Consider the following 25,482-nt stretch of genomic DNA (forward strand, 5'->3'; position numbering starts at 1 on the left):
GTCAGTGAATCCTTTCCATTCAATTTATAAAAAGCAGAAATTGAAGAATTCTCCCTAGCCATGATCCAGTTTTGACCATTGTTATCTTCATCTAAAAAAACACTTGATTCAATAAACGTGGCTTCCTTTGCGCCCATCAAATTTCCAGGATCTGAATGCTGAATCCTTTTGTTAATAGTCCTAGAACTCCCATCAAATTCATTTGTTATATCGCGAAATGTATCACGTTCTTTCACCTTTCTGGTTCCAATTGTTAACTCAATGTTGCTGGCAACAATGGTAGGATCTGGCATTCTAACACTTATTTTTTTTATAGAAACTGGGGAAGGGGGTTGTGGTAAAATGCCTTTCTTGGGTATCAAATTTTCAAGATTTTCAGAATCTGGTGTAGGAGGTTCAGCCAAATTGCTTTGTTTGGGTATTAAGCTGTCTTCTGGTGTAGCTGTTGGCGTTGGCAAATAGTTTAATTGCTGGAGAGGAGAATTAAATGTTCTTGAGACCCCCAATGGGTTTTTGGAAAGCAACAGTCTAGATTGGGAGGTCTCTAATGATTTTATAGTTGGTGCTCCAATTAATTGGGATATTGGTGTCACAGATCTCGATTTGGGCGTATTCATAGGTATCATTTTAGTTCGTGCTGTTGGTGTTGGTGTTGTTGGAAAAACAGGAACTGATCTACTTTTTCCATGTGTTGATGATAATGATGTTTTTTTTTTCACTGACATTTCAATAGAATGTCTTGATTTAGGTGTTAATACCGAGCTTTTTCTATCTATTGTTGGTGTTTTCATAGCATCGTTCAAATTCATATTAGATGCTGTATTGAAAAATCTTGTTATTTTTCTTTTGAGTTTTTTAGGTTCATGTTCAACATTTTTTGCCTTTGAAATATCAGTTAAACTTGCTTTATGTGTTTGAATTGATTGAGTTGATTCTTTTGATTTGTTATAGGAATCTCTAGAAAAAGACTGACTTTCTTTTTTTTGAATTGAACCGTTTGAATCTTGAGTAGAATCATTTGCTATTTTATTCATAGATGACTTTCTTGATTTTGAAGACCTGAATAAACGGCCAAAGAAACTTGGTGATTTAGGAGGCATTGATGGTTTAGAGTCATTATTCCTTTCCAGTAATCTGTTTTTACTTTTACTGTGTAAAATATTCCTTTTATTTAAGTCCAAATTTGGAGAGCTTACTATACGTTTTTTATTTTGAATAGTATTGACTTGCTTAATTTGGCCAAAGTCACTTTCACTAATTGGTCGTCTTCTTACAACGGTGCCAGAATTTGATACTTCTGCGTTATAGTTCAAATCCGCTTTAGGTGTTAAGTTGAAATTATTAGCAATTTTTGCAATTGGAGATTGAACTTGATTTTTTTGAGCACTAGACATACTTTTATTATTTTTCAGAGACACATTTGAGTTATTAACACCGTTAACTCTTTGTTTTATGTGATTTAAAGATTTTGATTTTGGTGTTGTCTGAACATTATTTTCATAGTTGTTTTTATTGATTATAGTAGATTGACTTCTCTTGTGCGCAAGATTGTTTGAATTTGAATTTGAATTTGAATTTGAATTTAAATTCAAGTCCAAATTATTTCCATTGGTTTCATTCTTAATTTTGGTTTCATCGATGTCATGTAAGTTTTTACTAGTATTAATATCAGGCAAGTTTGTTTTTATTTTTATTTTGCTTTCTTCAGATTTGAAGAAACTGCTGTTGATTGTTGAAGAAGATCTTTGATTTATGGTTTGAGTAGAATTGATGGAATTTCTCAGACTTAGCCTTTTTTTGTCGTTTCTTTGAATTGAGTTGGATGATGTTTTTCTTGAACGAGAAGCTTTTGAACAGTAGTATTTTAAATAGTTTGAAATTTGAGAATTTGAATCAATAAAGTCATTTGTCAAAGAGGAATTGCTAATTGAAAGATAGTTTGAGTATAATGTAGACATTTCTTCAAGTAAAAAGCGAGACAAGTCATCAGAGTTTATAATAGAATTTATTATAGAACCATCAATGGTTAAACCGGATATTTTAAGAACGTCATCACTTTGATATTTGACGGATAAACCGGCGTACAAGTTGTGCTCAATTAACAATTTTTGATCAATATCTATATTTAAAAATAAGGCAAATGGAGATTTTGATTTCTCTGAGTTATAGACATTTTGTTCATGTGCAGTTGAATAAATAGAGAAATCGTTTTTCAAATATTTGAAAAGATGAAAGGGAGAGCTTTTGTTTAGAATTTTAGCTTTATTGATTAATTCTATGATTTTATAGCCATCATTTAATTTATTTGGATCGCTTAGTTTATATTTTCTCATGTGTTGGGTTAGCTCTGGTTGATTTGGATCCAATTTGATTCCATTTCCAGTAACAAAGAACTGTAAAAAGACACCATCGTTATAGGTTGAGGGGAAAACATTTGAAATATCGGCCCAACCAGAAACTTTTAGCTTTGGGATATTTGTAATTGGACTTTCATTGATTAGGGAATTCATTAAGATATCTGATATTGATGGGGTATGGATATTGTCATCATAATCTTCATCATTGAGTAGATCAAAATGAAATTGATTTTCGTGGTTTTCATTATCATTATTATTATCATTATCATCTCTGTGATGGTTATTATTAGTATCTGAGTGGATTGTTAAATTTCTTGACCTTGATCTTAGTTTTCTTGATTTTCTTTGTTTTTTCTTGATTTGGTTGTAGTAGTTTTCGTCTATAATTTTTAGGAATAGAATGTGATCGCTAAAGATGATGGTAATTTCATCTTTCATATTATCTACAGACATTAAGTTTTCGCAATCGAAAATGGATATGACTCTTCTGTTTACCCAACCGTATTGAAGGTCGATTGGCCAACCATTTGCTAGTTCAGTTAAGATTTTTCCAGTTGGAGTGAAGACTCTGCTTTCATAAGGTTTTAGTTTATCGTTACCGAATGAGTCTATTGTTTGGATTGATGAGTTGTAGTATTTTGATATTAATTTTTTCATCATTAGAGAGTTTTTATGGTTGTTGACTTTGATTTGATTTGTATTTCTATTAAAGATGTTATTGAGGTTGTTGAGGTTGTTGAGATTGTTGAGGTTGTTGAGGTTGTTGAGATTGTTGAGGTTGTTGAGATTGTTGTTGTTGGAGTTGCTGTTGTTGTTTGAACTGGTAAAGGTGTTTAAATGGGATATTTTTTCGTTGATTAGTCTATTTAGAATTAGTTTTAGTTTAGTCAAGTTTAAAGAACCGTGGATGATTGTTTCAATTCTTCTTTTAGTGAAATAGGAGGTATCAATCCTTTCAGGAATTTGGTGATGGAAGTTGTCTAGAAAGGAGGATAGTTGGTCATTAAAATTTCTTGTTGCAGCTTCGTGTCTCATGTAAGCTTTATAAAAATAGGGGATTGAGGTGCCACAGGCCTTTATGATTTCAAAGGAGCCATAAGGTTGAGCCGATTTTAGGGCGTCTAGGAAGATACAGTTGATTCTTGTTACTTCGTCGATGGTTGGAGGGAAAATTGAATTTAGTTTTGATATTGGTAATTTATCGATGCCATGTTCCAAGACTTTGATTCTTAGTGGAATGACAAAGTTCTGTAGAAAGTTGACCAAATTGATGGTGAAGTTTGTTTGGACAGTTAGTAGTTCCTGGCAAATTGAGGATATTAGATTTGAATCATTGAATATTGAGATAAGTCTTGAATTTTGGTAAAAGGAGAGTGGTTTGTTTGGCGGTTTGTAAATTTTATCAGTTGATTCAGGGGAGTATTCAGTTAATGGATCAAATAACTGGTCTAGTTGGTCGCCCAATAGGAATACTAATTTGTTGTTCTGTTTGATGGATGAATTGTCGTCGGAATAGACTACGTCGAGCACAATTGAGTTGATTGAGGATTGTTGGAAGAGGCCTAGTCTTAGTAGCTGTTGACCTAGCTGGACTGGGGACTTGTTGATGATTAGGTTCATCTGGGAGGCCATTTCACCAGCGGTTGTTTCGTCCCAATCGAAATTGCTGTTATCATTAGAAGAGGTATTGTTATTGTGGTGGTGATTTGAGGGAGGGGTGAGATTGTTTTTGATGGAGAGGTTTAGTCTCAAATTGTCGTTTAAATTGGCGTAGGCTCTTAGAGAAGTTATGGCTAGGGATCTTCTGACATTTGAGTTCTTGAAGACAGGTAGTAGATTTAGCACAGCAGGATAGTATCTGGATCTCTCGTCTATAGTTAGGGAGTTGAACTGGGATATTCCGTGGTTTGATATCAAGATGGTGCTTATCTTTTCAGTTAAGGGGTCTTCGTAAACAATTGAGATGAAATTGCCAAAGATCAAAGCATCAAAGCCAATGAAATAAGCAGCGTTGGGAATGATTTTCTCCCATTCCGATAGTTTTCTTATGTGAGTCAAATCGTTACTCAAGTAGATCCTAAGGGATTTGGAAGATCGGGAGGACTTCAACAGCTTCAAGGACTTTGTTGATTTGGAGGTGTTATTGGAGGAGGATGGTTGGTTCTGGGAGGGTGTTATATCATTAGAATTGGAAGCAGAGGTGGAGGTGGTGGGAGAAGTGATAATATTGTTGGCGTTATTATTGTTTATGTTATTGTTTATGTTGGTATTAGAGTTATGCCTACTCATTTCTCTTTAAAGACATGAAATAGAGATCAAGAACATACAAAGATGGATGTGAAGAAGAAGCAGAAGAGGACAATATAAGGAGAGTAGCAGAAGGGCAGAGGAGGATTGGTGGATTGGTGGATTGGTGATGGGCAAACAGAGGAAAGAGGAAAGAGAATAGCTGGTGAATGTTTTAGCTCCTGCTTGTTTTTCCCAGTAAATAAATACCACATCCACTACTGCGATTCAACACCTTAAAATTCAAAACAAAAAATCAAAACAAAACTTGAATTTTTCGCCAGCCGGCGCAGCACTCACGTGCAGGACCGGCACCAGACTTCCGAGCAGACACAGTGGCAGTTCCGGTGACACCAGCAGGCTTTTGGCTATTCCTGCTCTTTTCGAAGGGTGCCATTGGCTGGCCGCAGCAATTGCGAGGGGCCCCACACCGTTTGCGCGCTTTCTGCGTCTGTGGTGCGCTAGGGGCCCGCATTGCCTCGCTGCAGATCACACCCGAAGTGCCTCCTCAAAACTGACACATTTCCCATTTTTTGGGTCGTGATTATTTCCCCTTCGGGTCACCCTTGGCCAAACAGAAAAGTGGAAGAACAAAACCCTCCTTTTGGGCCCAGCATATTCCTAGCTGAGGTCTGTGTTTGAAGTAGTTCTCGCTGGATTTGTAGCTTTCACATACCTTCTCCCAACTTTATCCAACTCTATTTTTCCACATTGCTCGACAAAACGCAAAAGATTAAAAGTCGAGATGCTTCTGCTGCTTCTGCCCCAGACCCATTTTCCACTCCACTGAGGCAAAAAAACCTCCAACATGTCCGGAATTATCGAATGGTTGGTGTCCTAATGAGGTACTTTGCATGTATCTTATTCCTTAATTGAAGTCTAATTAATCACTCTCCCGCAAATTAAACTCGCTGCAACACAAGTAGCATAACCCAATTCCACTTTATTTCCTCATTTTGCATTGGTGCAGGGTTCTCGAAAAACCCGTCTCTCCGCCGCATCACGGACACAAGAACCTGTTCGCAGTCACCGTAACTATTACGAAATTGTCTTGTCTGTTAACGAACCCAACCCTGAATCTATTTGCAATGCAATCCGCTCGGTTAGGGCTCGTTTGGCTTAAAGATCACGTGAACAAGCTGTTTTTTTTTCCTGTTGAATATCCCAAGCTTTGGAGAAAGATGGAGCATAGATTCGTGCAATCGCCATTACTTATCTGCAAAATACGACAATTACTGGCTATTTGATTCTTTTGCCTGGCAACCATGGACGACGATGACGAGCTTATCTACAGTGACGATGAAGTCGAAGAACCATCCTTGCTGCAAACTAAAAATGACGAAAACCTCAATCTCAGCCTAGATTCTAAGGATAATATCATCCAGAATCTCATCAACAAAAAAGATGATTCCAGCAGTCTCATTGATAGCACCACTACTAAGAAAAGCGATATCAATGTTGACGGAAAAGATAAAAACAAAAAACAGACTCTCGATCTTGATCTTGATCTTGACCTTGAAAATGATAATGATAATACTAATACTGACACCAAAAACGAAAATGAAAATGAAAATGAAGCCCGGGAAAAAGATGGTGATGACGAAGGCGGTGACAATGATGACAATGATGACAATAATGATGATGACAATGATGATGATGACGACGATGACGACGATGACGATGATGAGGATGAAGATGAGGAGTCGGATATAGAATTAATCATAGATGGCCCCTTAGATTCTGCAAATCCTCTCTCAACTGCCTCCCCATTGAAAGCTTCCACTCAGCTTCATACCAAAGAGGATTCAAATCAAATCTCTTCAAAAATAGAACCAACAACAATTGCCTCAAATGACAATATTCAACTTTCCTCAATGAACAACATATCTGCTGGTCTCAACATTGACGAAATCGCCCAACTAAATGGTCAACCAATAACAACTCTAAATCTATCCCAACTAAAGGAAAAACCCTGGAGGTTGCCTGGTGCTGATGTAGCTGATTACTTCAATTTCGGTTTCAACGAAATCACTTGGATAGCCTATTGCACAAAACAATCAAACTTGAGAAAAGAATTCGACCTCAACGAATTCCAACTAAAATTAAATCTCAACGGCATCAACCAAAATAACCCAAACTTGCCTCTAAATAACAACCCTTCAAATCTAAACTCTTCAATTTTAAACTCCCTAAATCCAATGGGTTTTGGAATCCCTCATCCCTTTCCAATGTCCAATTTTGGTAACATCAACATGTCTAATCCCTTAAACAACATAAATAACTTGGGCAATCTAAATAACTTTAATAACTTGTCCAATTTCAATAACTTGAACAATAATCCCAATACCCTCAGCACACTCAACAACCTCAACACTCTTACCAACAACAACTCTAACAACAACAATAATAATAATGACCCTTTAAACAATCTCAGCATAGGCTTACCAAATATCAACATGTCAAATATCAACATGCCAAATCTTATGAATCTATCCAACATGAATCTACCGAATATTAATATAAATAATGATAATCATGGTTTGTCCAGTTTGCCCACAATTCCAGCAAAACCACTCTCATCTAGCAATGCAATCTCTAATAATAATCTTAATAATCTTAATCTTAATAATCTTAATAGTCTTAATAGTCTTAATAATCTTAATTCAAATAATAACTCAAATATTAACTTGACTAACAATTCAAATAGTAATTCACTTACCAACATCTCTACTATTAATCCCAATAATGCCCCTAATAACGCTACAAATCCAAATAATATCACTGCTAGCAATATATCTTTGCCGAGTATACCCTCTGGCTTGCCCAAAGTTCCTAGAGTAACATCTAGTTCCAGCAATGATCAATCCCATTTAATCTCAAACAAAGATTCGAATTTTGAAAATGAAAAAAATAAATCAAAAGAAAAGGAAAAGGGTAAAGATAAAGAAAGAACTAGAGATAAAGAAAGATCAAAATCAAAACTAAAAGATAAATCCAAGGCTAAAGAAAAATTGAAAGCAAAAGAAAAAGAAAAAGAAAAAGAAAAACAGAAATTTGATCCGGATCTTGCAAATGACACTGCAACACCAAATGATAAATCCTTATCTACCAAGAAAGATAATGAAAATGATAAAGGTAGTCGTGAAAGAGAAAGAGATAGAACTAGAGACAGGGAAAGAGATAGAGAAAGAGAAAGAGATGACAGAGATGTTAGATCTTACAGAGATAGAGACAGAGATAGCAGGGACAGAGACAGAGACAGAGACAGAGACAGAGATCGTGATAGAAGACCTGGAAGTTACAAAAGAGATTTTAGAGACAGAGACAGAGACAGAGATCGTGATAGAAGACCTGGAAGTTACAAAAGAGATTTTAGAGACAGAGACAGATACAGAGACAGAAGAAGAAGATGAGAAGAACAATGAAAGAAAAGTAGCATTTCACCATCAATTCTCTCAATTCATTTTATTTATTGTCTAAAGATCATTCAAAAAAATTTAGTCTTTAGTTCATATCTGTATTTTAGTTTTTAATTAACTTGTTTTCATATGTTGTTTTTTTAAAAAAAATTTGGATCAATGTAACATAAATTAAAAATTAACTTTGAATCTAAATAAAATTGTGTGAACATATAACAAATTATAATATGTAAAAAAAACTAACAGTATCAAAAACTTGAAAAAAAGAACTTGATGATTTTATTTCAACTAATGAATAGAATTGAATGTGAAAATAAATAAAAAGGTATTAAGAGATTAGAGTGACTGAAAAAAAAAAAACAATTAAATACTCGTAAAAAACCTTTACTTCTAAATTTAGAACTTTCTAACCAAAAAAAATACCTCTTTTTATTAATTTGTAATTATTAATAAGAAACTTTTTGTTTGTTTGTTTGTTTGTTGTCTATTAATTTATTTAAATGATTGACTATCTTCTTTCTACAACAAAAAAGTGTAAAGATAGATATGCTGCTGTTAAGAAAACAAAAAACCAACCAATCAAAAAATAAATATCCATCCATAAATGAGCAACATTGAAACCAAACGTGCTCAAAATTGTTGCACCAGGAATTTCAATATTTATGCCATATTTAGTTTCTCTTAATATCAAACTTTTAACTTCATTGATAGTCAAACTCTCATAGCCATAGTGAAATGTTGACAAGTATTTTAGCCAATTGATATTTGTAGTTAAAGAATCGTTATTAATGAATAACCCAGAGAAAAGCATTGAAAATAATAAAACTAAAACACCAATCATTGTTGCATTACCACTTTCTTTGATTAGGATGCCGATGATTAAGGTTTCCATTGATGTTGTGAGGTTAAATAAAATCAAAATAATGCAACACTTAATAAAGCCATTATTTTCCATATTTAACCCGACCAATGGATATACAATACATAATAGTATTATTGGAGGGAATAGCCTTAATGGCAAAACATCACAAAGAATTTTGCTGATGAAATAACTGACTGTATGATAATAGTTATTTGATCTCTCTCTAAGAAAAATAATTCTTTCAATTGAAAATGAATGTAAACCAGTTAAAGTTGTGAAACCGAAAAATGACAAGACGAAAAAGAATAAACCCAATCTATTTTGGAATCCACTAATGTCATTTGAAACATCAAAATACAAAAATCCAATAAAAAATGCCATCAAAACATTTAATATATAGTTTAATAGCAATAGTCTTGGGTTTCTGTACAAGTTTTTGAATGTTCTAGAGCATAAAATAATAACTTGATTAAATATAGTAGCCTTTAAATAGTTATTTTTAAATATTAACAAAGAAGCAGTGTTTTCAATGTAACTTTTATTGATGTTTTCAATTTTCAAATGAATTTCTTCAGCAGAGACAGAGGAGTTGAAGAGATTACTTAATTTAGAGCCATCAACTGGTTTATTTTTAATTAATGATGGTTCAGTACTGGAGCTGGTACTATCTTCGTGATTTCCTGTTAAATTGATAATTTCTTCACGATGAGCAGCATAATGAGCCCACTCTAATTGGGTGTTAGAAGTGGCGGTATCATTTCTGGCCAAGGCAGAGTGAATCAAGTCAATATCGCGCTCTTCATTATTTCCAGTCAAGAGATTTTCTTCATCAACATCATTTGTAGAGTGAACTGAAGGTTTAGAGTTGTTGGTGATTGAATCTGATGTTATATCGATTAAATAATCAGCAATGTTATAGCCATTGGGGCACTTGTAGCCCATGTTGGCAAAGACGTCATTACATTTAATCATGTCACCGGAATATACAACATTACCTTCAGATAATAAAAGCAATTTGTCAAACAAAGCAACAACATTACTTCTTGGTTGGTGAATAGTGAAAACGATTGTTCGTTGATAATCTCTGGATAATCTTACTAAACATTCCACGACTTTTCTTGCATTGTAAGAATCCAAGCCTGAAGTTGGTTCATCTAAGAAAAGAATTGAAGGAGAAGTTACTAATTCACAAGCAATTGCAACTCTTCTTTTTTCACCACCGGAGATTCCTCTTTGGAAATCGGAGCCTATAATACGGTCTTTTATACCCAAGATTCTTAATTCGGATAAAACTTCCAAGACTCTTAATTTTTTAGCATGAATTGACATTGATCTTGGTAACCTTAAAAGTGCAGAGTTTAAAACAGTTTCATAAACAGTTAAAGTTGGAATCAAGTAGTCTTCTTGGTCGACAAAGCCAATAATTTTTTTGTAATTGCGTTGATTTAATTCTTGGCCATTGATTAGTATTTTGCCAGATTTTGTACCATCTTTATTTTTTCCGGCTAAGATATCTAATAAAGTTGTTTTACCTGCACCGGATCCACCCATTATGGCTAACATTTCTCTTGGTTTAACATAACCAAAAACGTTTTTAAGAATAGATTTATCTATTATTGAATAAGAAACGTTTTCAAAGGTTAAGGAAACGGGGATATGGTTATTGATTAGGGTATTACTTTCATCGTCATCATCGGAGTTCAATTCAATACCATTGCCATTGAATAAAGGAGATTTTTTGATAAATTGAACAGCTAGAAAGAAAAAGCCGAGGGTACCAACAGCGGATAAAGAAATTAACAACAAACCATAAATGGATAATTTTTTTTTTTCAGGTAAATGGTAGCCAGGAATTTGAGAGTAGTGAATGCATTCACCGGATTCGCAATGTAAAGTGATATAGGGATCACCAAATACGTTTGAGATTAAATCATTCATGCTTGGTTCCGAAAAGATGCAAGTTTTCTTCTCTAAATCACAAGAAAAATCGCCAGGACCTTTGATTGTTTCAGTTAGGAAATCTGAGATGTCGATTGAGCCATCTTCGCCACAAAGCATTCTGTCAGGCAAACACTTGCATCTAGCATCTTTGCAGTTATAGTGAGTTTTGTTTTTAAGTAGATCGTATTCAAATTCACAATTTGACAAATCGCAGTAGAAACTTTCTCTTTCAGCAATCCAGAATTGGAACTCACAGGCATCGGAAGTTTTGTTGCAACTGAAAGTAACTTGGGGTTTTTTTCCTTGTAAGATTTGAACGATTTTCTTGTTTGTAACATCACACATTTGGTTGAATTTGTTGACGATCATACCATTTTTGTAGCAAGTACCTTTTAAACCGTCGGGCATAAAGGGATCGCAAATATCGTCGACTAAACAAAGGTTGCAGTTTATACCACTCCAGCCTTCTTTACAATCGCAAGAACCTTCAGTGTCGTTACGAATGGGACGATATAGATTGCCATCGGATAATGCACCACATAAAGGCTGAGAACAGTCTACACCACCAAAGCCATCTCTGCACTCACATTGACCAGAATATTCGTTGCATTTTGAAAACTGTTTGCATTCGTATAGTGGCAACATACAATTGAAACATGGAGGGCAAGTATCATTGCCATCGCCATTACCGGGCTTTCTGATGGGTCTTCTTGGAGAAACAGTTAGGTCTTCAACAAAACCATTAAATATAGGAGATGTCAAAAGGCCATCGTCACTGTAGGTATCTATTGAAGCAAAAGAGAAGTCTGGTTGGACATTGTTTGCAGCTGCAGAAAGAGAAGAGAATAGTATTGGAGATAGAAGTATCGGTAGAAACAACAAGGGGCTCAATATCATGTTGTTGTGTTGTCTAGTTAGCGTTGTGACGATTATTGATAGGACAAGAACAACGTAAAAAAAAGGAGTAATTGGGTATTTGAAGATAACTTGCTATTGAAATTGGAATCAGATTAGAGAACAGGAAGAGTATCGGCAATAAAAGCAAACCAGAACGAGCAAGAGAGAGATGGTCTGTGAGCAGTTTCTGGGAAGGTTGAGTTGGAGTTGGAGTGGAGTCTCTTCGCTTGTTGCTGGAGTCTCAGTGGGTTGTAGCTATTTGTTGAGAATCAAACAGCAGCTGTTCCACTCTCGAGAAGCTGATTCTTCAGCACTTTGAGGGAGATGCAATCAAAGCTCTCATCCATCTCCGATAGGCAGGTTTTCGCCAGAGTTGTTGTTTGCAGCCTCAGCTGGCGAAAAAAAAGCCGGTCTGCGTCCATATCCGGTGTCTCCGCAGAGAAACACGCGGTGATTTGGCAGCAATCAGAGGATATCCGTGGAGGATCCGGATCTCAAAGCAGGAAATTATCGCGCCGAGAGGATCCGGATGGTCTGTGCGACGAAAACCCCTGCGGCAGAGAAAGAAACAGACGATGGTGGAGCAAAGTCGATGGAGAAGCAGAGATAGTGGAGAAATGAGCAGCAGAAGCAGCAGAAGACGAAGAGAGGGTGGTGATTTCGTGTGGTGGCAGTTTTTGGATGGTGCTGAGGTCACTGAGATGAGTAAAAGGATGAGGATGAATTGGATTTGCCTCCACCCTGAGATAGATATAAAAGAGGCTCTATCTCTCCACTGGCTCCATTCTTAGATAGTGGTATCTGCTGCTGTATCTGCTGCTTACAATGACCAAAGAACAGAAGAGCGAGGCCCAAGTGCTTGTGGGATCAGAGCAGTCGACTGTCGAAACAGCTGGAGACAAGGTCAAAGAGAGTGTCCAGGAGAGAACTGAGCAGGTTGTTGAAGAGCCAGAAGATGAGTCCTTTCCAGTCAAATTGTATGTCTACGACCTATCCCAGGGCATGGCAAGAACAATGGCCCCATCCTTCGTTGGAATAGACATCGAAGCAATCTACCACACCTCCATTGTCATTTATGGGTTGGAGTACTTCTTTAGTCGTGGTATAACCTACTGTGTGCCTGGCTATTCACACTATGGAACCCCAATTGAGGTGATAGAATTTGACAAGACTTTCATTTCACAGGACATTTTCAGTGAGTATTTGGGCGAGATCTCCTCCATTTATTCTGCCAGTACCTACAACTTATTCCACAACAACTGCAACCATTTCACAAACGATTTGGTTCAATTTTTAACTGGAAAGGAATTGCCAAAGAAGATTTTGGACTTGCCTAAGAGAGTTCTAAGCACTCCCATGGGCCAATTTTTCGCTAATTTATTAGATCAGCAATTGACCAATTATGCAACTTCAATGGGTTCAAATGAATCTCATTTTGATTATAATAATAGTGATTGATTAAATAATGAATAGGAATAGGAATATGAATGTGAATGTGAATGTGATTATGGTTATTCAAAGAAAGAAAAAAAATATATAAAAAATAAAGTATATACATACATTTAATAATGTATATCAGCTCATTATTAAATTCGTTTTTTTAAAAACTTTTCAATATATTAATTGACCAATAAAAAAAATAATGAAAAAAAAAAAAGGATATATATAAAAAAAAAGGGGATTGTGGATTTTATTAACCATATAACATATAAGTTCATTTGATTTAACTTTATTTATGGCATTTTTAATGCTATTTTTTACTTTTACTTTTATTTTTGTTTTTATTTTTATTGTTTTTATTTTTATTTTTATTTTTTTATTTTTATTTTTTTTGTTTTTGATATAATTTAGACTGTTGATTGAATTTTTAATTGTTTTTTTAATAATCTTCAACTATTAGATTTCTATAATCTATTTTAATTTTATATAACTTTAATAAACTTAAGCAATAATTAATTGAAAACATTTGGCCGATTTTCATCAATCAATTAATCATATACTTGAGTAATCATTTACTTGTTGTCTTGGTCTCCTTTTTTCGCTTATTTCTTTTAAGTTGACGAAACTATTTTCTTGAAATTTTCAACTTCATCCCAACAGTTTAATGGTCTGCCTCTGTTTTTCTTTAAACACGAAATAACAAGACTTCTATTTTGAACAACTTGTTCATCGATTCCTGGAGTTTGGAAATGTCTGTGCGAATTAATTTCTTCCAATTTTTTAGTCAATTCATTCAATTTCTCGTCCAATTTGCTGGATGAAAAACCGGGTTCTTTATCTTCTTTCAATAATGCATCATTAGATAACTTTTCCAAGTTTTTGATTGCATCTTCTTCCAATTTTTGTAACTTCTGTCCAATCTTATCTTGAATGTATTTCTCAGTGTTTTGAGCTCTGGTATAATCACTCTGCAAAAAACAACAAACATGTTAGCAAATCAGACGCCAAAATGAAATCGTAAAAAAACAAAACAAGAGATAAATGCTGAACCACTTTGGCAAACTTACCTCGATGGAGGAGTCCAATTGTTGCAAAAAAGAGGCAGAAAAATCGACAGGAGTGGCAGGGGTGAACACCTTGGTGTCGCTGCTGAGCTTTGATGATGAGGAACCCATGGAAACTGTCTTTGTCGAGGCTGTAGTGCTGAAGTGTCTGCTTTTGTTTCTTCTTTGGAGCTGGAGCTTTCTCTCTGATAATTTCTTTGCCTACGCTGAAAAACCGCCGCTGATTGGCTGGAAAAAAAGAGACTTCCCGGACGGGTAACTGCCTTTTTGGGCTGAGATCATCTTCAAAAAGCAACTTCAAAAAGAGATTTCAAAGAGGTTTTTCTGATATTTTCGCTGCTTTTGCTGTTTTTGCTGTTTTTGCTGCTTTTGGTGGACTGCAAATGGTGTCGATAACTGATTTTATACCCCCTCCTCTTTTCAGCTCGAAGGATTTGGACACTGGGCTGTTGCAAAAGAAAAAAGGCCTCCGGTTCTATGATCTGGATCTAGAAGACATTTACGCTGACTACGAACTATCCAATATTTTCCACATTGACAGCTCAGACATCAAAAAACTCAATATCAAGGACTTTGATGGCGAGAACACTATAAATTCTCATGGTTCTAAAGAGCCACAGAAAAATATGACCTCTGTAGTCAGCTACAACCATAATAACCAACTTCTGAGACCTTCAGTCTCAAAGACTATGCAAGAAACCAAACAAGTTATAGATTCTATTCTTAATGAAAAATTAAATGCTAAAAATCCAAATTATATCAAACCAAAAAACTCAGATTCAAATTATGTTAAATATACCCCCACCTCAATATTCTCCGAAAATAACAAAAAAACAACCAGAATAATCAAAATAATAGAGAAACAAGTCGACCCAATGCTACCTCCCAAATGGAAAAACAATCAAAAGACTCCTTCTTTACCATTAAATGAATCAACTCCAATTCTTCATACCACTTCTTCAAATAAAATATCAATTGAAGATCAAAAGTTCTGGAAAATTCCTTCTGCAATCTCAAATTGGAAAAATCCTAAAGGGTTTACAATCGAAATCGATAAGAGATTAAGCTCTTTGGGCCCAAATAAAAATATTAACAGTGATGATAATGATGATGATGACGATAATATTGATATATCAAAAAAACTAAACAAAAGATTTGTAGATTTGGCTGAATCATTAGACGAAGCTGATAAAAAAGCTAGGGAAAGCTTGAAACAAAAAAGAGATTTAAAAATAAAAATGGCTCAAGAAGAAAAGAAAAAAAAAGATGAACAATTAAAACTATTGGCCTTAAATGCTAGACAGCGCACTTTAACAAATTTTTCATCCGAGAATGATTCAAGAAACAATTCTCAAGAGATTAGAAGAAGAGAAATTTTAAGACAGGAAAGATTGAGATTAAAACAAAAGGATTCAACCTCTTCTAAACTAAATGAAAAAAGACTGAAACATTTTATAAAAGACAATGATAGAGATGTCTCAGAAAGAGTTGCTTTGGGTTTAGCCAAACCAACAACTCTTGAAAATAAAAATGATCCCGATGATATCATTGCACCACAATTCGATTCAAAATTTTTCAATAATGCTCCTGCTCCTAAAAGATTAAACTCAGATGAAATTTATGATACCCCCTTATTTAATACCCAGGAAGCTATAAATTCAATTTACAGACCAAAAATCTCCAGAACTTATCAAGATACTTCATCAAATACAGAAGACAAGTCAGAAATCGCTAGAAATGAATTGAAAAAATTGAAAAGCAGAAAAATTTTCACTTCCTTATCTCAAATTAAAGAAGGTCCAATTCAATTTACTAAGGACTCAACTTCAAATGATCAAATTGGTGATAAAAGAGATAGTTCTCAATTCAATAACACTACTAGAGAAATTAAGAAAACCAAAAAATAACATAAAATAATATAAAATAATATAAAATAATACTTACTTTCGGAAAATAGCTAAAAAATTTAACACTACAAAGAAGAATAGGAAAAAATAATATAAAACAACAAAATTTTTTGTAAATTGATATAAATCAGCAACCCCAGTTTTTTTTGTTTTTTTTGCAGCTGTTTTTTTATTAAACCAAAATAGCATAAACCCTTTTTTTAATAAAATTTATAAACAAAAAGAAAGGAAAAGGAAAAAAAATAAGAAAAAAAATTTAAATCGAGGTTTTTTTTATTTATTATCAACCTCCTCTTTAGCATCATGAAATTCATTTTCATCATCGCTATTAGTATCAGTATCCTGAGTCAAATCTGGATTAACATTTCTATCATTATTGCTTTCAGAATCATCGTCATCGTCATCGTCGTCGTCATCATCATCATCAGCCTGGTTGTTTTTTTCGTTGTTCCCATCTTCATCATCATCATCTTCATCATCTTCCTCTTCATCAAAATCATCAGGTGGGCCTAATTTTTTGACTAATATATCAACAATATCAGTATATTCTCTCATTCCACCCATGGAAATTGTTTGATTTCTGCTGGAAATGACTTTTTCAACAGGTCTTAAAATTTGAATATAAGGATAATCGCGTTTGATTAAATCCAATTGGATTTTTGTAATTGGATTTGAAAAGCTAAAAGAGTTTAAAGCCATTGCCGAAATAATAGGTTTTTGAGGGTTCCAAGTGTTGATTATTAAAGATAGTAAATTGTCGGATATCCCATTGACAATTTTGGCCAAAGTATTAGCTGATAAAGGAGCTATTAACATTAAATCTGCCCATTTTCTTAATTCCATATGCAAGATTGGTTCTGTTTGGAATTTATTGGGAACATTGACGGTATTGGTTTGATTTTGATCTTGATCTACTTGATTAAAAGTATGAGATTTTAATAGGTTATTATTTTTATTCAAAATATTAATTCTTTTAATATTCTTTAAACGGAAATAATAATTGAACTCATCTTCATCAATCCAAATTTTTTTAATACCGATTTCATTTAATCTTTTCCAATTTGATTTTTTATTAGCGAAAAATCTCGAATCATTATGAGAATTTTTAGTGCTATTTTCAAGTTCATTTTTGACATTAATATTAGTGTTATTTTTTGAAAAAGAATTTGTATTAATACCGTTAATCAATCCTTTAAAATCTACTGAGTCATCGTCCTTGTAAGAATCTTGTAAATTCAAGATTTTCAAAGCCCCAGAGGTTAAAACCAATTGGATTGATAAATTATCCTGAGTGTAAATTTCGAATAATTTTCGAATTAAAGGTATAATTTTTAAAGCTGATATGCATCCAGTTACACCAATTAATAAATGTATTTTATTGTCATCTTTTGACGGAATATATTTATTTATTGGATTTAATAGCTTAAAATTGTTATATAGTGATTCATTTGACGAATTTATATTTGACATGCAATTGTAGCTATTAGTATTAATATTAAGATTAGTATTAGTATTAGTATTAGGATTAGGATTAGGATTAGGATTAGGATTAGGATTAGGATTGGTATCAGGATTAAGATTAAGATTAGAATTAGGATTAGGATTGAAGTTAATATTGTTATTTTTACTGTTGCTGTTGCTGTTATTCTGGTATAGATTCTCATTTTTTGAAGTATAAATCGAGTTGTAACTGGTTGAATTACTATTTAATCTTAAAGAATTTATATTGTTTATAAGAGAATTTACATTTGCACTTGTTATAGTTCTGTTTGACAGATTTGTGGGATTTGTTGGATTTAACTTAAGTGAGTGATTTGATTTTAAAGAAGAGTGTCTGCTCATGTTTCTTGATGATCTTCCTGATCCATCACCATTTAAAATAGAGGATGTGGTTGAAGGATCATTTTCCTTTGCAGTTAAAGGTTTTGCAGAAGGAATTCTTGAGCCTTCGCCCCCATGAATTGCATGTCTTTTTTCTAAACTTTCATCTAATAAAAATATGGGGTAATAATCTGAATTTGGTTTGACATCCTTTGAGATTTTGAGGTTTTTATTTTCATTTACACTTTTGTCTTGAGTGAAAAAGTCTTTATTATAAGATTTATCATTTTTGTTGTCATTTTTATCATCAGAAAAATTGATTTGATTGTTGTTATTTTGATTAGTAATATTGTGGTTCAAAGAGTATAAACTCGACGTTGAGAGGCAAGATTTGGGCAATTTCTCATGAGAATTGTTGACTTTTAAAAACAAGGGGACTCGTTTGACTTTTAATTTCGAAGTCGTGTTTGATCTGGGTTTTGTTTTGGGTCTTTTGTCGGTTGGAGAGACATTGTTGGTTGTGGGTAGAGAGGTTGTTGCTACTGTGGAACCAGAAGCAATGGTGGAGTCCAAAGAAGATATTGAAGCAGAATCAAGGTGATTTATGGACATTATAGCTGTCTGAGATGTGGGATATAGAGAAACACAGAAAATAGGATATACAAGAAGAGCACAGGATAAGGATAAAGGGGAACAGGACGTGGAGATAATAAATAAAGTGCCAAAACAAGTTCTGGACAAATATAGAACAAATTCAAAACAGATTTAGAACAACTGAGGAAAGAAATCAAACAAACTCAAAGGAAGTCAAAAAAACATCGAAGCTTTTGAGGAATCAGAGGGAAGATCCGCCGGGATGGATATATCCACGGTTGCGGATTGCTGTTTAATCGCTCATGCAGAAGCCGGCACAGTGTGCGTTGTTGCAATACAGACTACGACATTGCGCGAAATAGCACATGATAATACATGTGCCATCCACACTACTGGAAAGACCACTATTGTGGATTGTCTGCATGAATATGCAGATTTGACAGCGCCAAACTGCAGCATCATTCAGCATCGATATAAGTGATATAAGTATATATTCTACGGGCCTCGGTGGTTGTTCATCTCTTTTTGTTTAGCGAGCAACGATTTGGAAGGATTGACTGTAAGATAATTCACAATAGTCAGCAAAAATGTATCCAATTGTCCAGTTGCCATTTAGAAATTGAAAAGCATGCTCGAAAGTGATAGAGAATTCACCACCAGTTTTCACAAAATTTAAAAATTATCACTAAATATTTATTAAACGACTATCACTTTTTCAAAACAGATATAAACACCATGTATTCAGAAACACCAAGATTCAATTGAATAAAAATTCAATCGTTTAGTACCACCATTAGTCTTGTAAATTTGTTTTTGTGAGATGAAAAAAATTAAAAGAAAAACTATTCTATAGCTTTCATTGGCGGCATGTTCGTTTTTGCACAGAACTTGATATAATCAATTCCAAAATTCAATTTGAAAATACAGGTCAGTTTTAAACAATGAATTTTCTATTTTCAGATGTCATTCCAGCAACTTCCTAACAAAAACAAAAAAACTTTGATGTTAATAATCTGCTTTGAATATATTATCAAAAAAAAAAACACAAATTAGTAATAAACAAAAAAACAAATAAATTAAACTTAAACTTGATAAAACTTGCACGCTTTTGAAATTATTTTTTTCTAACTCAATTACTTTTCAATTGAGAATCTATAATCAAAAAATCCTGATTCCTCATTTTTTCCCCTCTTGTTTTTTCTGCTCTGCTTCTTTGTGTATTCTACCATACCACTTTTTTCAACTGATGTTTTGCTATTGGTAAATTTTATCAAAGTGTCTAGATACTCAATAGCTACTTTTCCATGCTTGAAATCTTTAGATAGTGATTCCAATTTAGAATAATATTGTTTGTATAAGCAAATATAATCTTTCTTTTTGACTAATAACAATTCCCTTTGATTTTCAAAGTCAACTTTATTTCGAAATCCCCTATTATTGAAATTATTTATATTTGGATTCTCCTCAAAAGTTTGAAAACTATCAGGAGAGTTATTTGTGCTGATGTTGGATAATATTTCGAGATTGGACTGAGAATAAAAATTATCAAAATTTCCATTAACATCCCTTATTTTAATGCTAGTATCAATTTCATCTTGTTGAATCCCTTCTCCAATGCCATTGTTATTCAGATTCTTCAATTTATCAACAAATTTTATTTCGAGTCCGTTTAATTTTATTAACAAACACATCATTATTCCAATAATAATCAATGATTTTGTAGTATTAGAATACCAAAATGACATCAAATGATGCTCTCCCAAATTATCTAAAAAATTCACTAAAAAATCATTTAGAAACATCTCGCAATTTGTTTTCACTTGTTCAATTTTATTCCTTGTATCATCACCTGCATGAATTAATTTGTCATATTCTTCAATAATCTTATTTATAATCCTTCTATAAATTAATAAAACTAAACAATAATATGTCAAATTCAATGACCCATTAAAATTTAAAACTCTTTTATTGGTATTTTTAATTTTATTTTTTTCACTGTTCGATCTGTTATCGTTTGTATCTATGATTTTTAAAAACCATGGCAAATTTTTATACCACTCATGTAGTCCATTAATCAATCCAGTTGATTTCAAAAAAATTGGTTCAAATGAATCGAATCTAAAACTCTTCAAATTATAAATATCATTTAAAATATCGTTAATATAAAATGACAAATTAATCATTTCTCTAAATATTAAATCGCCTGTGCTATTATCAAATATCTCTTTAATTACTTTGTTAGTACTTGGGGATAATGATCTAAAACTTGTGTTTGAAAAAATTTCATCGCTATTTTGCAAATTATAAAGTTTGGTATTACTATTATTATTGCTGCTGTTATTACTAAGATTATTATTGCCAGGGCTACAATTGCTGTTATTCTCATTTTTATTCTCATTTTTATTATCTAGTTTAAATTCATCGTGAAATAAAAAAAAATTATTAATCAAGTCTTTATTTTCTTGCAATTTGTTTAATGTTAAGTTGTCTAATAAGAAATCTTCATAATCTAATTTTCCAATAATCCAATTATTTGAATGAATATGGCTTGGTCTAAATTCTAATAATGCATATAATTTGTCAAATAAAATTATAGTCCATGAAACGATTTTACGCATTTTCTTTTCCCATATTGGTATAGTGGTCCATTCATTTGCAGCAATATTCAATCCAATTTCTTCACTTATATTTGTTATTTGACAAATAATTTTCCAGTTGTTGTTCAATAAATTTAGACTTTTGAAATTATAATTCAATAAAATTAATAAACCTTGAACAACTGAGAAATTTGGAAGGTTCGATAAATTATTGTCTTTAATCAAAGATAATGCAATTTCTTCTAATTTATGAACGTCTGGTTTTTTTTCACTTTTTTCGTAATTATGTTTTTTATCAATATTAATAAATTGATGGTCATCATTATTTAGTAATAAATCATCACAATCCCAATAATTCAATGCTAGAAGATAGACAGCACATAATAAAATTGGCTGAAATTCTCTATAATTCCTTGAATATTTTTCAAAGAAAACATATTTTGATAATATTGGAAAAATTGGATGAACAATTTTAAAATATAAATTAACAAGATATTTACCATTGGGATAGATTAATTTTTCTATTTCATCACATTGTAAATAATTAATTTCGATTACATTTTTATCATTATCTATTATTTCAAAGAAAACGTCATAAGATATTTTACGAATTTGAATGTTTGGATCATCTGCTAATGTGATTTTTTCCTTTGATAAAATAGAAAATTTATTTTTTTCCTTTTTAGTATCAGTGTTAGAGTTGTCAAATTTTTTTTGATTTGCGATCAAGTTTTTTCTTTTTCTTTTTTTATTTTCAGTTGTTTTATTAGATTCAAAATTTTGATTTTGAAGTGAATTATCATCGGATGGGAAGGATAATAAATTTGTTTCAATAATTGAGGAGTAGCCAACAAATTTTGTAGATTTTGGACCTTGTAGAGCTAAGGTCTTTCTCATTATAGAAGGGCCACTATATTTATCATAATCCTTAACAGGATTCGGTAAATTATTTATAAAGTTTGATTGAATGAAATTTTGAGAGGGATTTAGATTTATTGAATCATTTTTTATATCTTTAGTGAAAGTGCAATTTAAATTTCTTGTAGTACATTCAGTACAAATTTTTGAATTTAAAGGAATTAAACATTTAGATCTTCTTTTTTTGCAAGCATCGCAGGGCTTCTGTCTTTTACTTTTTTTATTATTGTTATTGTTATTGTTTTTGTTATTATTAGTATTATTATTATTGTTATTATTAACTGATTGATTTTGATTTAATGAAATGGAATTTTTGATAATTTGATCAGTGTTGATTAAACTTGAATTTGCTTTTATTATGTTATTATTGACTTCAAGTGAGTTATGTAAATTTGACATTGAATTTTTAATTATATCTTCATTTAAATCAAAATTAAATAAAATTGAATTTCCATTATAATTGCATATTTTCCCTCTTTTGGTGCATTCTAAACAATTTCTTGAATCATTTGGGATTACACATTTAGTTCTTCTTAATCTACAATCATCGCAGGGCCTGAATCTTGAGTTTTTCTTTTGAAAGTTTAAATTATTCAAAAAATCAGGTAGATTTTTTTTATTCTTTGTATTATTTTTTTGTACTGTTTTTGAAATAGGATTCAGGGGTATAGAAGGAGATAATGAGGACGATGAAGATGGAATATTTAAATTGAAGTTATCAGGCTGGGACATGCTGGAATTGAAATGCGAATTAACATTGTAATTTGAATCCGAAAAAAAGGTTTGATTTGGATTTGGGTTTGGATTCGGATTTGTTGTGATGGTATTATTTATCATGTTGTTGTTGTGGATAGAATACTGGAGAAAGTCAAAATTTAGATTCTGATCAAAGAAATCAGAACCAAAGTTGTTGTTTAGACCACTGGTGATGAGACCACCAATGTTGGCATTGTAGGCAAGGTTTGTTTCATTGATGGTGTTGGTGTTGTTGGTGCTGATGGTGCTGATGCTGTTCAAGGACACTGAGGAGCTTCTTCGCTTCTCCTTGATGAGCTTGAAGACGTCACCTAGGGGGTCCAAGCTTTCAAACTCGTCGTCTTCATCGATCTCAATATCGTGGTTGAGAAGAGCATCGTCGTGGCCTGTGTTGCCAGGGTGGGCGTGGAAGTCCCAGGAAGTTGGATCTGGCATTGTTAGGGAAGCAGGAGCAACAGGGTGTGTCGCAACACCTTCATAACGCAGCAAAAAGAGAGACAGCAGAAGAAGCAGAAGAAGCAGAGACAGCAGGAAGAGGGAGCATCGATCGACGAGTCTTCTGAGGCTCGCTCCGCCAATCAGAACAGAGCACGCCGCAGAGATAAGAGAATGAGGAATGGAGCATGTATTGTGATGAGATAAATAGATAAATAGATATATAGATGGGTATATAGATGGACAGCTCAGACACCAACACCCTTGAAGATCAAGATCAAAGCACTGTCGCTTTCGCCTCCTCCAGCCAATCGTTCAATCCTGTCCTTCTTCACAATTTGCACCTTGTCGTCATTGAAGTAGAACCAGGTGTTTCCTGTCAAGTCCTTGAGGTCTCTAGAAAAGAACTGGTAGTGGCCAGAATCAGCAGAGGCTCCTTTGTGTGTTACAACGCCAATGAGATCGTACAACCCGGTAGGATTCTCGCCCTCAGAGTAAAACTCGTCGTTTTGATAGACTTTTTTGAATTTTGTTAGCCATTTTTCCTCGTTTTTCTCAAATTCCTCGTTTTCTCTTTGAATTCTTTTGGTGAAATCCATCATTAGTTTTTCCTTTTCTTGGTTTTCGAATTCTTTGGTTTTTCTAAATTCAACGTATTCGTCGTGTTTATCTTTGTTGATTTTTCTGATTTTTTCTAATTTAGCAAAACGATCAGATTTAATGCTATCGTCATATAAATCGGTTAAATCTAGTTCCAAAGGAAAAGTGACTTTTCTTAAGATCTTAGCTTTCTTACTAATGTCTCTTTTCCAATAAAACCTAACAAAATTTACTAGCAAGAATTTAGGCAATTTGGTGAACTTTTTTTGAATTTGATAATTGGCGTTTCTATCGAGGTCTTCATTTCTTTTTGTAATAATTTCCGATAAATTTTCAATTAATCCAGCTTTTAAAAAATTTGTATTGATGTTAATGTGGCAATTTAATTTTAAAGAATCCTCATTGTTAATTTGGATATTTTTAGGATCATCTTTTTCAGCTTCAGGTAATTCGATACATTTTGTAGTCGACTTAAAATTTATATGGAAATAATTCAAGATAAACTCATTTGGTAAAGTTTGCTCCAAGACCGATAATATTTGGGAAAGACATTCATCTGCATCTTGTTGTTTATATGTTCCAAGATTTGACTTTTCAGCAAATTGAGGAAATAAGGATCTTAAATCAGTTAGTAGGATAAAGGGAGTTACAAAGAGGTTTTTTATCAAGGATTTATCTTGAAACTTTGAATTTAGAATTTGATGTTGCAAATTTAAATCTTGGAATAATAATTTCAATTTATAAGTGAAAATTTGATATTTATTTGAAGATGAAGATTTTTCGTATTTTAGGATTTCGTTTCTCAAGTCTTTACAATTAAATAAGGCTTGGATAATGGCGTTGAAATAACAAGTATTGCCTAAATTTTTCAAACCAAAGGGCTTTTCAAATGGATTTTCACCATTAAATTGAAATTCTTTATCAGCGGTATTTCTGTTATTCTTATTAAATTGGTTGTGAAAATTTTTAATAAATTCATTTTGCTTTTCGGGTTCAGCTGGTTCAGGTGTTCCAATGACTAAAATCGATTGACTTTTCTTTAATTTTAAATTTTTTAATAGATCAGTATCTTTTAATTTCCCAGTTTTCAACATAACTTTTTGGCGATGTGGTTGAACTTTAATTAAGGAAAAGATCTTATTTTTCAAAACGATACCATGGTCGTTTAGGTTGATTTCAATTGGATACGTTTTACCAGAATGTCTGATTATAACTGTAATAATTGTCACAATAACGGTCAAGTTTTGAAGTTAGTAATATTAATTGCGATACTAATGACGATTATAATTGCAACAGCAAGTTTCGAGCCTTAAACAGCGAATCGAGTGAAGGACATACCAGGTAATACATTTGGGTCAGAGGACATTTTTGCTTTTGAATTGGAGGGAGTTTTCATGAATTAGATAAAAGGCAATACACTAAAAAGAAGCAGAAGCAGAAGCAGCTTGATGGTCTGTGGTGGTTGGGTCAATTACAGCAAAGCTGGATGTGTTTCAGAGGTAAGAACCACAAGAAACAAGAAAGACGAATCTGCTTCAGCTTCTGGAGGCAAACCGCCCAAAATAGACACAGCGCCAGCAGTGTGGGA

The 25,482-nt window shown here is 33.0% G+C and overlaps 9 protein-coding genes across 9 annotated transcripts; 3 read left to right on the forward strand and 6 right to left on the reverse strand.

Moving 5' to 3' along the window:
* Nucleotides 1-2,219: 2,219 nt before the first annotated feature.
* Nucleotides 2,220-4,013, reverse strand: BUD3 (Bud3p; the record flags this gene model as incomplete). The annotated part of the gene is made up of 3 exons (XM_020189761.1): nucleotides 2,220-2,487; nucleotides 2,677-3,040; nucleotides 3,179-4,013. Coding segments are annotated over 3 exons (1,467 nt in total), but the record flags the coding sequence as incomplete, so codon positions are not given.
* Nucleotides 4,014-5,908: 1,895 nt separating this feature from the next.
* ASCRUDRAFT_5813 (pre-mRNA polyadenylation factor Fip1 domain-containing protein) lies at nucleotides 5,909-8,056 on the forward strand (the record flags this gene model as incomplete). Its single annotated transcript, XM_020191208.1, has 1 exon — nucleotides 5,909-8,056. The coding sequence occupies one exon, from the start codon at nucleotides 5,909-5,911 to the stop codon at nucleotides 8,054-8,056; it is 2,148 nt and encodes a 715-aa protein (XP_020050209.1).
* A 514-nt stretch (nucleotides 8,057-8,570) lies between these two features.
* Nucleotides 8,571-11,510, reverse strand: ADP1 (putative ATP-dependent permease ADP1; the record flags this gene model as incomplete). Its single annotated transcript, XM_020194305.1, has 1 exon — nucleotides 8,571-11,510. One exon carries the CDS (start codon nucleotides 11,508-11,510, stop codon nucleotides 8,571-8,573), a length of 2,940 nt encoding a protein of 979 aa, XP_020050210.1.
* A 1,188-nt stretch (nucleotides 11,511-12,698) lies between these two features.
* On the forward strand, nucleotides 12,699-13,145 carry ASCRUDRAFT_21090 (C97 family peptidase; the record flags this gene model as incomplete). Its single annotated transcript, XM_020189669.1, has 1 exon — nucleotides 12,699-13,145. A coding segment is annotated over one exon (447 nt), but the record flags the coding sequence as incomplete, so codon positions are not given.
* Nucleotides 13,146-13,615: 470 nt separating this feature from the next.
* On the reverse strand, nucleotides 13,616-14,432 carry MIC19 (Mic19p). Its single transcript, XM_020192376.1, has 2 exons — nucleotides 14,270-14,432; nucleotides 13,616-14,170 (listed from the first exon to the last, which is right to left on the reverse strand). Exons 1-2 carry the CDS (start codon nucleotides 14,375-14,377, stop codon nucleotides 13,814-13,816), a joined length of 465 nt encoding a protein of 154 aa, XP_020050212.1. The 5' UTR covers nucleotides 14,378-14,432; the 3' UTR covers nucleotides 13,616-13,813.
* Nucleotides 14,433-14,603: 171 nt separating this feature from the next.
* Nucleotides 14,604-16,352, forward strand: ASCRUDRAFT_73648 (mRNA splicing protein PRP45). The gene is made up of 2 exons (XM_020192377.1): nucleotides 14,604-14,869; nucleotides 15,044-16,352. Exons 1-2 carry the CDS (start codon nucleotides 14,650-14,652, stop codon nucleotides 16,171-16,173), a joined length of 1,350 nt encoding a protein of 449 aa, XP_020050213.1. The 5' UTR covers nucleotides 14,604-14,649; the 3' UTR covers nucleotides 16,174-16,352.
* On the reverse strand, nucleotides 16,310-18,728 carry ASCRUDRAFT_99734 (flavoprotein). Its single transcript, XM_020195281.1, has one exon. It carries the CDS (start codon nucleotides 18,604-18,606, stop codon nucleotides 16,447-16,449), a length of 2,160 nt encoding a protein of 719 aa, XP_020050214.1. The 5' UTR covers nucleotides 18,607-18,728; the 3' UTR covers nucleotides 16,310-16,446.
* Nucleotides 18,729-19,306: 578 nt separating this feature from the next.
* On the reverse strand, nucleotides 19,307-21,547 carry ASCRUDRAFT_99732 (fungal specific transcription factor domain-containing protein). The gene is made up of 2 exons (XM_020195280.1): nucleotides 19,823-21,547; nucleotides 19,307-19,567 (listed from the first exon to the last, which is right to left on the reverse strand). Exons 1-2 carry the CDS (start codon nucleotides 21,204-21,206, stop codon nucleotides 19,545-19,547), a joined length of 1,407 nt encoding a protein of 468 aa, XP_020050215.1. The 5' UTR covers nucleotides 21,207-21,547; the 3' UTR covers nucleotides 19,307-19,544.
* A 1,868-nt stretch (nucleotides 21,548-23,415) lies between these two features.
* On the reverse strand, nucleotides 23,416-25,387 carry UBP6 (ubiquitin-specific protease UBP6). Its single transcript, XM_020192379.1, has 2 exons — nucleotides 25,233-25,387; nucleotides 23,416-25,107 (listed from the first exon to the last, which is right to left on the reverse strand). The coding sequence occupies exons 1-2, from the start codon at nucleotides 25,258-25,260 to the stop codon at nucleotides 23,543-23,545; spliced, it is 1,593 nt and encodes a 530-aa protein (XP_020050216.1). The 5' UTR covers nucleotides 25,261-25,387; the 3' UTR covers nucleotides 23,416-23,542.
* Nucleotides 25,388-25,482: the final 95 nt, after the last annotated feature.

Source organism: Ascoidea rubescens (genome assembly GCF_001661345.1).
Source record: "Ascoidea rubescens DSM 1968 unplaced genomic scaffold ASCRUscaffold_1, whole genome shotgun sequence".
Lineage (NCBI taxonomy): Eukaryota > Fungi > Ascomycota > Saccharomycetes > Ascoideales > Ascoideaceae > Ascoidea > Ascoidea rubescens.

Bases quoted from the DNA above. Each gene is read 5' to 3' on its own strand.
- MIC19 (XM_020192376.1), bottom strand. From the start codon at position 14,377: ATGGGTTCCTCATCATCAAAGCTCAGCAGCGACACCAAGGTGTTCACC. The intron at 14,171-14,269 runs GTAAGTTTGCCA...TGTTTTTTGCAG, and splicing joins AATTGGACTCCTCCATCGAG to AGTGATTATACCAGAGCTCA.
- ASCRUDRAFT_99732 (XM_020195280.1), bottom strand. From the start codon at position 21,206: ATGCGTAAAATCGTTTCATGGACTATAATTTTATTTGACAAATTATAT. The intron at 19,568-19,822 runs GTGGTATGGTAG...TGTTTTTGTTAG, and splicing joins CAAAACATCAGTTGAAAAAA to GAAGTTGCTGGAATGACATC.
- UBP6 (XM_020192379.1), bottom strand. From the start codon at position 25,260: ATGTCCTCTGACCCAAATGTATTACCTG. The intron at 25,108-25,232 runs GTATGTCCTTCA...CAATTATTACAG, and splicing joins TGACCCAAATGTATTACCTG to TTATAATCAGACATTCTGGT.
- ASCRUDRAFT_73648 (XM_020192377.1), top strand. From the start codon at position 14,650: ATGGTGTCGATAACTGATTTTATACCCCCTCCTCTTTTCAGCTCGAAG. The intron at 14,870-15,043 runs GTTCTAAAGAGC...CAAAAAACTCAG, and splicing joins GAACACTATAAATTCTCATG to ATTCAAATTATGTTAAATAT.
- ASCRUDRAFT_99734 (XM_020195281.1), bottom strand. From the start codon at position 18,606: ATGTCCATAAATCACCTTGATTCTGCTTCAATATCTTCTTTGGACTCC.